Below are 13,425 nucleotides of genomic sequence, written 5' to 3'. Positions count from 1 at the left end.
TGATGTGGTATTACAGTATGTACCTGTGTTAACAAGTGTACTTGCACCCTCCCTTTAGTGTTTTTGAAGAACTTGTTGACTAAATGGCACCACCTCACTCCTGAGTGTGCACTGTATGTGAGTTTGTTACATGCACATATACTACTAGCAGGCTTGTGTGGAAGCAGGCAGCTTGCTCCCATGGTTGCACTCTGATCATAGTGCAAGTATTGGAACAAGGCTGTTCAAAATAACAGCAACAGAACAGCTACCCTGATTTGGATCAATGCCGGTAGAAACATAGCAGGGTAAAACAGCTTGCTGCATCTGCCTGAGTGCTCCAAAAAGGAAGTACTAATGATATCTCTGCTTAGCAAATGCCACACAGCATGGGGGGTGCATTAATTTTATTATGAAATAACACCCCAGTACTGTTTTTATATTAAGTGACCTTGCACCTAAAATTTAAATTCACTTAACTTGAAAATAAGCGCCAATAAAGTGAGACTTGCTGCAAAGTAAGTTTTGAAGCATATTTAGGATCAGGATGTGTGTGCTTGGTCCATGTTTCTAATGTTAACATTTAATTTTGTTTCCTAGTGCTTTCTATAACGTGGTCCTTCAATACTCAAATTGACTCTGCCTTCAAACTCCTCCCTTTCATCAGCCAGTGAGACATAGAAGTGAGATGTGCTGAGGAAAATGGCCAATTTGCACATGAGCCTTAGTTAGAATGACCAAATCACTGATGAAAAAGTGACTTTTTATAGCAGCTTCCAAAACATCTCTGCACATTTATTTCATCATGCAATTAAAAAAATAAATAAAAATCTGTATTTTTTCAAACTAGGCCAAGATTCAGATTACTGCTCAACTTTTCCCAGATGTTTCCTGGGCTTATATTTTGCTGCCCCACAGAACCCACTTGGCAAACCACTTTTGAAACTGAGATCACTTTTGATACCAGATCTTCACTGTGATGTAGCAGGAACATGGAGGTGTATCCTCCAAAAGTATCCAGTGGGGCATATAAAAAGTACCTTTGCTTAAGCCTTTGCACCCTTTGGTTCCCTTATGTGTCATTCAAATATTTTATGGCTCCAGACTATTACCCAATCCATCCTGCACGCACTTGTGGTGGCTCTTCAAAATCTTGTTGATAAGTGACCAAAGCGTATGACTATTTGTTATATAGCTTTACACTGGGATGGGCAATTCTTTGTTTTCTTTTTATCTTAATTGCAAGGGAACTACAAATGACCATTTTTAAAAAAAGAGCTCCAAAAAAGGTGGTGACAAGCTACAGTAGACGCTGATTCAGCTTTCCTAATCTTCCAGCCAGGGTTTTGAATTCTGGAACAGGCTCATGTTCCTTCTTCCCCTCCTGTGCAGCTGTTCTCTCCTCCCTTCCCAGGGCAACATGAGCCATGGATTGCAGGCACAGTTGAGTTGAATTAGCTTTTCCAAACCAGGGTTCAGTGAATTCTCTGCCACAGGGTGACATTTGTCCTAGCACTAATAGTATATGGATTCCCCGGTATTCAAATTCCAGCAGCAATTCTGGTATTGGAGTTTGTGCTTCTGTGGAAAGTGGGTGTGTGTAACAGCAAAACATTCCGAGTTTCAAAAATATGTACACACAAGATAGTTTATTTAGAAAAAACAAGGATGCAAAGTGTGGATAAAATGCTTTGGGATACATTGGGTTGTGTTTTGTTTCATTTTTTAAATTATCATTTCATTTTATTTTTTGTTTGTATTTTCCTGGAAAAAAGAAATCCCTCCTCACCTAGCTTGCAAAAAAAATAATCCAAAAGTATACCTGCAGAATAATGCATAATTAGGACCCATCAGGGAGAATGGATTGTGTGTGAAAGGGGAGAAATAGTGAATACGCCATGTTCCTACTCTCCTAACCATTTTTGAACTGAGTAGCACACATTGAAACAACTTTAGAAAGGTTGAGAAATGGGTGATTTTGCCCAAGAAGCCACATCAGCATAGGACTAAATCATATTTCTACGGGGAGGTTAGCTACATAGCTCTGGGCTGTGCCATAACACATACTGAACTTGGGAGAATTCTATGTACTAGCTTCAATACAGTGTAAAAATAAAATGTGAGGGGTGGGTAGGGAAGTCCTTTAATTTCTTAATTGCTTCAGAGCTGTGACTTACAACCTCATCTTTTTGTTGCTTTAGATGTGTCAGTTCTGGAGATAAGATGAGATGGCTTCCCCAAGATTCCTTAGGAGTGTATCAGCTTGCATTGTGAAAACCTGTGGGGACCTGTTGTGTCCCTGGCGGGAATTTCAGTGAAGCTCTAGTCTCTTTTGTACTGCATTCTTAAAAAGCAATAATTGCCCAGAAGGCTTGGTCATCTTGCTCATCATTCATGACTTCCTCTTCCCCATATTAAAGTCCATTGTGTTAGCCCTTTAGGCAATGTTGCGACTTCTGGCTATTCCACATAGCCAAGAGGTTTTGTATGTATAGATGCTGCCTGTCCCATATACTTCAATGGGAAGAACTAAGCTCCAGGTAAAAAGGTATTTCATGATATGTGTATGGCAAACCCCGTGAAATGGAGAAAAGTGCGCTCTGCAGGCAAGTTCTGCTCATTAGTGAGCCCATTACTACTAGAGACTGCTGCACTGAAGAACATGTATTACATGTTTAAAAAATCAGGGGACTTGAATCTTCCCCAACCCAATTAAAAAATATAATTGACTTTTAAAAAGAACATTTCATACTTGATATTATCATCTCGTAGAGTTGCCAACTTCATACACCAATAATCTAAAAACTTCAGGCGACAGCTAAGAAATCAAGCTTACAAATATATTTATTTTGTTTTAACAAAGATATATGTAGGCTTGCCCCCTGTAAACTGTTAAGGGCTTATTGATACAGATACAGACTGTTATGTGTCAGCTCCCAAAATGACCAACATCCATCACGCTGTGAGAAAAGAGAGGGAAGGGAGCGCCCATGTACCCACAAAACAAATCCCTACAAAAACCTAGTAAAGTGTTATTTTGTAGCTGCATAACAAACACCACTCTCCTGTTGAGCTACAAACATCTCCAGTTGGTGTTCTAATGAAATGATTGGGAAGTATGCCAATACTAATACCAATAATAAAAATAATACTATTAATAATTTATTTATTTGCTGCCCATCTGACAGGGTTTCCCCAGGCACTCTGGGCAGCTTCCAACAAATTAAAACACAATACGACATCAAACATGAAAAACTTCCCTGAGCAGGGCTGCCTTCAGATGTCTTCTAAAAGTCATGACATCTGATCGAAGGGCATTCCATAGAAGGCCCTCAACCTGGTTCCCTGTAACCTTACTTCTCACAGGGAATCGGCAGAAGGCCCTCAGAGCTAGATCAAGAGTGTTCAAGAGTGTGGAATGTGCTCTTATCCAATTTAGTTCATTTTATTGGGTTCCTAAATGATGGTGCTCCTTGGGTATGCCTCTTTAATTTGCAGAATCTGGGAAAACATTTTTTTAAATAAAGATTTTTAAAAAGAGAGAGGCAAATCTCAAAGTTCTGGAAAAAAAGTAGAAAATACCTAATGCATTTCAAATGGAAACCTTGATTATTATTTTCCCCTCCTACAGATTGTTTCTCTCCGTCTCTCTCTCTCTGATTTCTATTTTGGGTGCTGCCCTCATGTTTACCAATAAATAGGCCAATGCAAGGTGTAATGGCAGCCAACAAAGCATAAATGGAAGCTCGCTTCGGGTGGATTAACCTGTTTTTGCAGCCTGCCTGGGAATGCAAAATTGAAGGGTAGAGAAAGCATATGCTAGCTCTGGATCAGAAATTGAGATGATTTACAACAGTAAACCACAGTTTACTCTGGTCCAGAGTTCCAATATTTTAGGTGGGAGTAAAACTGGAGTTACTTTGTTAACAAAACAACTTTGCTGGGCAAAACTCGGGGTTTGTTTCATTTTTTTTTTCAGTACTGTATAGAGGACTGAACAAGAAAACAAAAAGCTCTACATGCAAAACAGAAAATTATATGCTATCAAGATTAATAACAACAGTCACAATTGGTAAAACAAATTTGATAATAACTGCTTAAAAGCTTAGTCCCAAGATAGCTGCCTTGGGATATAACAATCACCAGCCACACTCATTGAAAGCACATTTTCATTATTCTTTTTATCAGCCCACCTCATCCCCTTGCAAGAGTGATTATGGCAGTGGTGACAACATTCTTGTGCTTAACACTCATTGGCCTTATGGAAAAGCTAAACAGCCACATGAATACTAGCTGCAACAACAATGTGAATCAGGAAACATGATGTTATTTCGGCAGACACACCAGTATGAGTGTTTGCCATCAAATACATCATTAGGCTGATTCTGGGTAAGTGACATACACACCCTTCCTGCTATGCTGCCCCACAAGTTTTCTATTTACAGTGAGCACTGCCCAAATGGAGATAGGCACCCCTCTATCCGATTGAAAAATCAATGAGGTTTAAGTGCATGGCTAACAAGTTTTATCAGTGAACACAACAACTCACCATTACTACCCTATAGCTGTGACCTTCCCAGATTAGGCAAGTTGGAGGGTCTTCATTAGCATTAGCTTGAGGGGGAGCATGGTATGACTTCTGCACTATTTAAAGCTCCCAATATGGTCACTGTGTGATCACACCATTTCCAAGTCAGACTTGAAAAATGGGCATAGGCATCATGGAATTTTCTCTGAATGACACCTGCTAATAACCTCCCAACTTAAGTTGACCATGATATCTACCATGGGAAATGGTCCTTTCTAGTCAATTCACACACCCCAGCGTGTCGGGCTCCCCACCCCCTGCCCTTTGACACCACGAAAATCATGCAAGCAAGTTTACTATATACAACTCAACCCTGACTGTTCAGTTTTGTCAATTGACCTTGCACTGCAAAGTGATGAAGTCAACCCACAGACATTGCTAACTATCCAGCATGATGGATTAATTTCAAAAGTGGCACACCTGAACTTTTCGAAAAAAGAGAGAGAGGGAGGGAGAGGAGAAACTTATTTTATCCAAAGCATAACAAGTTGTGTGTGTCTGTTTTTCAGTGAGATTATAGAACAGGGCAGTAGGGGGTGGGGAATTCATTCAAAAGACAATTTGCTATAGTAGTTGCCACATTGCATTTGAGGGAACACAAGCATCCCTTGATGAAAAGCTCAGTTCATAGCTCAGTGCTAGAGTATCTGCCTTGCACACAGAAGATCAACTGGTTCAACTCCTGGCTTCTCCAGGTAGGACTGACTGTGAAGCATCCCACCTGAAATCACTTCAAACAGTACTGAGATGGACTAATGCTCTCAGTACAAGGCAGCTCCCTAACATCTTATGAGCTTTCCTGCAAAACCATTCACCCATTGCTACTCACCTTTGCAGTGAACTGAGTACATTCTAAGTGACATTCTCTGTTCCCATGGGTCAATGGGGAGGACAAACGTGGCAGTCCCTTGTATGAACTCATACACCTCAAACTCCTTTTCAAGACACATCAGAGTATCTCTGCTGATGAGCCAATACAATTAAGACTGGAGGAAGAAGAATGTTTGAAAACCACTCATATGTGAACAATCAAAGCCAAGACACCCCCATTCCACACCGCACACCATTATATAGTGTGCCTGTAACATTTTTTCCCTAACCGTGACTGTTTTGCGTTTCAGACTTGAAAAATCAATAGGAGAAGAAGAAAAGCAGAAAAATAATGTAACAACATTCATTTGCACATGAACTCCTCTGATCAGCTGTGGCTTGTCCAGGGAACTTGTTCATACTTGAAGGAAAGGAAGCAGTTATTTAATCAGCCGTAAAGGCCTCCTGTTGCAAAACAAAGAAAACACATTATCATTCATGCTCTACATCTGCAAACATTCATTAGATTTTAAAAATAATTATTATTTGCTATTTATTCTGAAAGCTCAAGTTTCACACAGCAAATGCAAGAAGCTATGGTTTTGTGCCCTAATCAGTTTAAATAAACTGTAACACTGCAAAGGGCACTTTGCGACATTTTGAAGAAAGAAAGAAAAATCAACTGAAAAATGAAAGATTTCCTGTCTGGCATGCAAAGGGCAACTTCAACACACCCTTTTCAGACATCTAATTGGAAATGTTGCTCTTATGTAGGTTTAGTTGGCTGGGGTTGTTGTTGTTGATTTTGCATACAAAGTCTTTCTGCAATCATTTTGCAAACTGCTTTTGAACTCCCAAGGTTTCAAAAGCAGTTGGCCATGGAGCCTGGGGAATTGCTGTTTAAGAACACACCCCTAAAGTCCCATTGGGTATACGGAACTAGCTGGGCAGACTTTCAAGATTTGGACCTTGTCCTCAAGATTTAGGATTAATAAGCCTTTTAACTTTTGGCACATTTTTTCTGTACTGGGATACATCTATGACAAGCAAGTCTTTGCTGGCAAAACCTGGGTCTCACTCCATATATCCTAATTTCCCCGCACTGCCACTACCTCTTGTCTACAGATGCCATTGGGAGGGCCATCCCAGATTTCTGCCAATTGTTCACCTCAGCACCCCAGCCCAGGGTGCCACATCCTATAAAGTTTGGGAGCCACTGACACAGATTACAACCCAGTTCACAATATCCAGCAATCTGAAAAGAATGTCTGAGGACAATGGCTTGGGGGAAGGGCTGTGGTAGCGGAGCGGCAGAGCTTTACATGTAAATAATCCAATGTTCAATCCCCAGGGAGGGCTGGGAAAGATTCCTGCTTGAAACCCTGGAAAGCGGCTGCCGGTCAATGTAGATACTACCAAGCTAGATGGACCTGGTATAAAGCAAGTTCCTATGTTGATCCAAAATGGCTGCCCATGAAGAAATCTTGCATATGGGCTGCTGCCCACACCTGGGAAATCCTAGGGTTGCCATATGTCCAGAATTTCCCAGAGATATCCAGAATACTGTAGTAGGAAGCAGTGTCCAGGAAGAAATCGGCAAAATGTCTTTGGAAATCTGGACATATGGCAACCTATGTTGGCAGTGTCATTTTTGCCAATTTTTCATTTTTCACACAACAACTTTGGCAAACCAAAATCAACTCAACAACTTTTGTGTCTGGATTTTCACTTTTTGAAATATGGCAACCCTAGGATATCCCTCACAAAAGGTAACTGTGGGGAACCCACTATTGCCATCCACTAAATGAAACCCAGTTAGTTTGCCATGGCCTGATAAATATTGGCATATGATAACAGAGGTGTTTCTTTAACTGGTAGTACAAGTGTTGTGGAATGCCCTCCCTGTTGAAATACTAAATTCCCCATGGCATTCTACTGGGTCCTGAAGACACATTTGTATAGGCAAGCATGCCCACAACTTGAACTTGACATCTTATTGCTTTAAATGCTTTTTAAATGTCATACTTTTTAACTGGCTTGCTTTATTTACATTTTAATTAAAGGCGTATGAATGCTTCAGTGGAATTGCTTTATTGTGCATTTTAATTATGCATGGTAGTGCTATTTTTCTAGAAAAAGAGGTGCCAGAACTCGCCATGAACGCCACCCTTGTTCTCTTAGAATGGCAGTGGTGCCCACCTGAGAGGTGCCGGAACTGATGTATGGATTTTTAGTTGTAAACTGCTTAGAAGCCATTTTGGCACAAAGCAGTATATTACTTAATTAAATTAATTGTATTTCTGAGAATTAATAATGCTCAGAAAAACAGTCACTGGAGTTGTACATCTTTCTTAAGCGACTTTCGGAACAAACATTCCTCTAGGGACGACTTACCTGCTTCCACATTTCTCCAGTTTTTTCAATTACAATTGTCTGCGATTCCTTTACAGGTGATGTGACATTGTAGTCATCAGACAAGAGGCCAAGGATAGGATACTGATTCCTGTACCTGGAATTCCAAAAGGATCTATCAGCATTGCTATTTTAATACCACATATAGTGTGCAAAACATTCTGGCATCAGATCTGCACAATACATTTAAAGCACTCTTATACCATGGCAACAGTCTTGGCTTCCCCCAAAGCATTTGGAGACCAGTAGATTATTAAAGGTGCTGAGGGCTGTTAGGTGACCCACTCTCCCAATCAGTTCAGAGCTACGATTCTAAGAGTTCTCTGAAAGGAGGGATTGACCACACCGGGATTTGTAGCTCTTACGTTCTGTAAGGTCAGGAATGAAAATCTTTTCGGCTCCATGAGCCAGATCCTTATCAGATTTATATTGTATTTCACAAATGGACAGTCATCCCAGTACATTTCTGAGCACAATTCAAAGTGTTGGTGCTGACCTTTAAAGCCCTAAACAGCCTTGGCCCAGTATACCTGAAGGAGCGTCTCCACCCCTATCGTTCTACCCAGACACTGAGGTCCAGCTCCGAGGGCCTTCTGGCAGTTCCCTCACTGCGAGAAGCCAAGTTACAGTGAACCAGACAGAGGGCCGTCTTGGTAGTGGCACCTGCCCTGTGGAACATCCTCCCATCAGATGTCAAAGAAATAAACTATCTGACTTTTAGAAGACATCTGAAAGCAGCCCTGTTTAGGGAAGTTTTTAATGTTTGGTGTTTTATCGCTTTATTATCATCATCATCATCACCATCATCATCATTCTGTTGGAAGCCTCCCAGAGTGGCTGGGGAAACTCAGCCAGATGGGCAGGGTATAAATAATAAATTATTATTATTACACCTTCCAGTCACATGACACCATTATCACATGACTGACAGGTAGGATGTCCTGCCCATCTGCCAAAATTCCTTGCATGGAGTTCCCAAGCGTTTGAAAATCAGCTGATAAGTGCCAGCTCTATGTGTGACATCAGGTTTTGGTCGGGTGAGTGTGGCTTCTCCAAAACACCCTCAAGAGTCAAACGGAGAACCAAATGGGCTCAAGGTTCCCCACCCCTGCTGTAAAGCATTGCACACATCTGCAGCACAAGAGAGACAGACAGTCAGAAAGAAAAAGAGTTGCATGCAGTGCCCTTACTTTTTAGTGATGATAGTCTTTGTTACTCCTTGGGATGAATTGTTTGCTAGTTTTTCTTGCTTCAATCTGAAGATTTCCTGAGAGAGAGAGAGAGATTTATTTTTTAAAAAGGCTATTTCACTCAAAATCTTTATCAAGGCATTAACACAGTGACGATCACAAGTAAAATCCAGCTCTTTGAAAGGTAGAGGCTTGTCATGACTAAAGAACACTTCATATTGGGATATTGATCAAGAGGTCGCTGAACTATGGTTAATTAGTCAGGAAATGTTGAATGGAAGAAGAAGAAGGAAGGAATGGCTTAAGGATGGAGGATGGAGGCACAAGACCTATGTATTTCTGGGCTTAGTAGGCTGATACACACACACACATGCCTGAACCAGGCAAACTAAGGCACGTTGGGAACATCAGGGGTTGCATTGAGATGCATGTATAATATAATTCAATAGGTATTCCATTTCTATTTTGGACCATGGTCTTATATTGTATACTCCATATTATGCAGTGGGTGATTTTTACAATAATATGTTTTCAGGGTTCACAGCAACAGCATTTCCTTAGCAGAAAGAAGAAATTAAAGCAATAAGAGGTTAATAGCTGCCACCCATTTGCTGAACAAGTGCAAAATGAGTTTGAATCCTGGAGATTTCACTGGGTGTTGTTTGGAAAACTGCTGCATTGTTTACATAGTGGTATTCTGTTTGCATCACTTAGTGGGCTTTGCTTGTATCATTCAACACATTTAGATCAATAACATTCTTAACTGGGCTCCTTTGACCAAGCCAGAGCATTGGCCCATCTGCCTCAGTATTGTTATGAGTTTGGGGTGTTAAGCTGGGTGCCACACTAATCAATACTGACTAGCAATGGTTCTCCAAGGTTTCAGATAGGGAACATTCCCAGTCTTGCCTGAAGAATGACCCTGGGATTTCCTCTGTGATAGCAGATGCTCTATCACTGAGCCAAGGATGGATATGTGTGTTTACAGAATGCTTACTAAATGCCAAATTATCTCACAAGGAAGGAGAAGGCGGCAGACTGGAGAAATGGAAAACTCTTGAGACTTCTGCTCTGTACTGGTGTGCCTGTCAACCTCCATGCAGGTGTACAAACCGTGTGTTGCTGAGCATGTAGACAAATAAAAGGCTGGGAACTCAAAGTACTGAGCAGTTATCATGAAAACACTCCAAATCATGCAACATGGGCTATTCCTTGATTTATCTGCTTGTGTTAAGGAATCAAGAGAGGCAGCAGGAAAACCTTCTCTTTGGGAAGGGTCATAGCTCCATGGTAGAGCATCTGCCTTGGATACAGAAGTTCCCAAGTTCAATCCCTGGCATCTCCAGGTAGGACTGGGAGATACCCCTCCCTGAAACCTAGCTGTACCACAGCCAAGCAACAGACTAATGGTCTGATTCAGGAGAAGGCAGCTTCCTGGATAGCTCAGTCGGTACAGCATGCGACTCTTAATCTCAGCGTTGTGGGTTCAAGCCCCATGTTGGGCAAAAGATTCCTGCATTGCACAGGATTGGACTACAGGATCCTTGTGGCCCCTTCCAACTCTACATTTCTATGATTCTATGTTCCTAAAACGTAGCTTTTGGCTAATTAAACAACCTATGGTCTTTTGAACTGGGGGCGGGGTATTGTTTCGGTCTGTTACCATGTTCTGTATTTTTGTGTTTTTATCTTGTGAACCACCCTGTGATCCTTGAATGAAGGTTGGTAAAGATATTTAATAATAATAAAAATAAAAGTGGGGGAGACTGCCTGGGCAGTTCCAAACCACTGCCCGTTGCACCACGGTCTGCAAAGCAGCGCTACTTACATCTTCCAACTGCTTCAATGTGGCATCTCTCTCTTCCAGCCTTAAAGTCAGGTCTTGCAGTCTAATCTGGAGGTCAGTGTCACTCCCCTGCTTCCTTGAAAAATCCCGCTGGAATTCACATAATTTTGACTAGAAAACAAGAACAGCAGGTCACATGTTGAGTCTCAAAAAAGTAACTCAGATACAGATTTTTTTTTTAAAAAAAAGAAAACAATTTTTTTAAAAAAGGCAAGCGATAGAAAGTCAAGGAATGGAACTGGAGAATATGGGAAAGCCAGGATTTCCAGAGCAAATGCAGGGAGTCTCCACTATGAATCTCACCTCCTCTGCAGTGTGGTTACAATAATACTAACCCCCTTTCATAAAGGGTTGTTGTTGCAAAAACAAGCAAAACTACTAACTTAAATTTTATTTTTTAACACTGGTACTCTTTATTTTGTTGCTTATTAAAATACTGGTACCCCACCCTTTTTTAAAAAATAAATGTATTTTCATTGAAACTTTCAGCAAAGGATACAATAAAAAACAAATTAATCTAAATAAAAATACCTCACCCTTTGGATCCGAAGCCAGAGGCTTACGACCCTCAGAATAAAAACAACTATTAATAAGATGCTACTGCCAGCATTCATAGCGAGCGACAATAATTTTCACACCCCCAGTGACATTGGGAGATTTGTGGTTCAGCTGTTCTTCTGGGTTTTCTAATGTGCAATAGTAATTGTGTGTTTAAAACTGACTGGGGCTGTGCATATGGAAGGGGTCAACCCACTTCGCTCATTGCACCCCCGATTAAAATCTATTTTCCTTGAAGCTGCTATTTGTTCCATGGAGCAGGTAGCAGCTTCAGGTGGAGGGCAATTTAAAAGGCAAAAATGATATAAAGGGACAGGGCTAAACAACACTGCCAGTGCCCATTATTCTTACTATTAAAAAGGTTAATAGCATCCCAGTGGCTGTCATTAACCTTTTTAATAGTAGGAATAATTTTAGAAAGCAGGCAGTTCAATCACTGATTTCCCGATGCCACACTCACTGTGGCCCTGAGCTGTACAAACACAGAGGTGTGCTTGGAGAGGTTCGATATGGACTTTCTCCCCCTGTGGTTTCCCAAAGCTGACATACCCTGAGGTTGCGGATCTCCCTGTCCTTATCCTCTCTAAGCTGGTTGATCATCTCCACATAGCGGCTGGATAGTTCGTCAACGGTGGTCTGGCCTGGAGTGTTAGAGGAAGCCTGTGCAAGAGCAAAATGCTTAATTTAGTTTGACTTTTGCAAATGGCACAGATGATAAAAAGAAGGGTCACTTTCACCACCATGGAAATAGCTCTGTCACAAAACTGATGTTCAAAGAAATTTCCCACATCTCCCTCTCTCGCATCTCTAGAACGGGTTGACACCCAAGGAAACTGAACGTTGGAAGAGTCAGGACATATAAAAGAAAGTACTTCTTCACATAAAAGGGATGCGGGTGGCGCTGTGGGTTAAACCACAGAGCCTAGGACTTGCCGATCAGAAGGTCGGCGGTTCGAATCCTCGCCACGGGGTGAGCTCCCATTGCTCGGTCCCTGCTCCTGCCAACCTAGCAGTTCGAAAGCACTTCAAAGTGCTAGTAGATAAATAGGTACCACTCAGGGAGGAAGGTAAACGGTATTTCTGTGCTTTGCTCTGGTTTGCCAGAAGCAGCTTAGTGATGCTGGCCACATGACCCGGAAGCTGCATGCCAGCTCCCTCGGCCTATAGAGCGAGATGAGCGCTGCAACCCCAGAGTCCTCCACGACTGGACCTAACAGTCAGGGGTCCCTTTACCTTTTTTTCTTCACATGGTGCATAGTTGAACTCACTGAGTTCCCTCCCGACGAAGGTGGTCATGGCCACAAGCTTGGAAGATGTTAAAAGAAGACTGGACAAATTCATGGAGGATAAAGGCTATCCCTGGCAGTGGCTGTCAATTAAGATGGCTGCCTCCACAGGCGGAGGGAGTGATGCTTTTGAATACCAGTTGCTGGAAACCACACGAGGGGAGAAGGATCTTGAGCTTGGGTCCTGCTTGTGGGTTTCTCGCATGCATCTGATTGGCCACTGTGAGAACAGGATGCTGGACTAGTTGGGCTATTGGCTTGATCCAGTAGGCTCTTCTTACCTTCTTTTATTGTTACATGCAGCCTAGAACTGCCTGCTGACCAGCAGCAGTTTGTCAAGGGTTCTCCAAGCTACAGTGGTGCCTCGCAAGACGAAAAGAATCCGTTCTGTGATTCTCTTCGTCTAGCGGTTTTTTCGTCTTGCAAAGCAAGACCATTGACGGATTAGCAGCTTTTAGCGGCTTATCTGCTGATCGGATCAGCTGATAAGCGGCTTAGCGGCTTAGAAAAAGGGGGGAGGGGAAAAACCAGCAGGAACTCGCAAGACATTGTCGTCTTGCGAAGCAAGCCCATAGGAAATTCGTTTTGCGAAGCACCTCCAAAACGGAAAACTCTTTCGTCTAGCGAGTTTTCCGTCTTGCGAGGCATTCGTCTTGCAGGGCACCACTGTAGATTTTACTTGTTTTCAAACCACACCATGTTCCCTTTTTTTAATTAACTGGAGGCATCAGAAGCTCCTGTGGCTAGAACCAGGAA

At 41.9% G+C, this 13,425-nt stretch overlaps 1 protein-coding gene across 1 annotated transcript in view; it reads right to left on the bottom strand.

Moving 5' to 3' along the window:
• Positions 1-2,805: 2,805 nt before the first annotated feature.
• The window catches only part of POF1B (POF1B actin binding protein), a 42,202-nt gene continuing 31,582 nt past the window's right edge, over positions 2,806-13,425 (bottom strand). The window contains exons 11-15 of the mRNA XM_082207568.1: positions 11,933-12,043; positions 10,808-10,936; positions 8,980-9,056; positions 7,772-7,886; positions 2,806-5,842 (exon numbers count right to left, since the gene is read on the bottom strand). Of these exons, the coding sequence (XP_082063694.1) occupies positions 5,822-5,842; positions 7,772-7,886; positions 8,980-9,056; positions 10,808-10,936; positions 11,933-12,043 (453 nt within the window). The 3' untranslated portion in view covers positions 2,806-5,821. The remainder of the gene's footprint in view (positions 5,843-7,771; positions 7,887-8,979; positions 9,057-10,807; positions 10,937-11,932; positions 12,044-13,425) is intronic.

This window comes from Podarcis vaucheri, assembly GCF_965113315.1.
Source record: "Podarcis vaucheri genome assembly, chromosome: Z".
NCBI lineage: Eukaryota > Metazoa > Chordata > Lepidosauria > Squamata > Lacertidae > Podarcis > Podarcis vaucheri.
The sequence above is the reverse complement of the archived record's forward strand: the minus strand, read 5'-3'. Positions and strand labels throughout refer to the sequence as shown.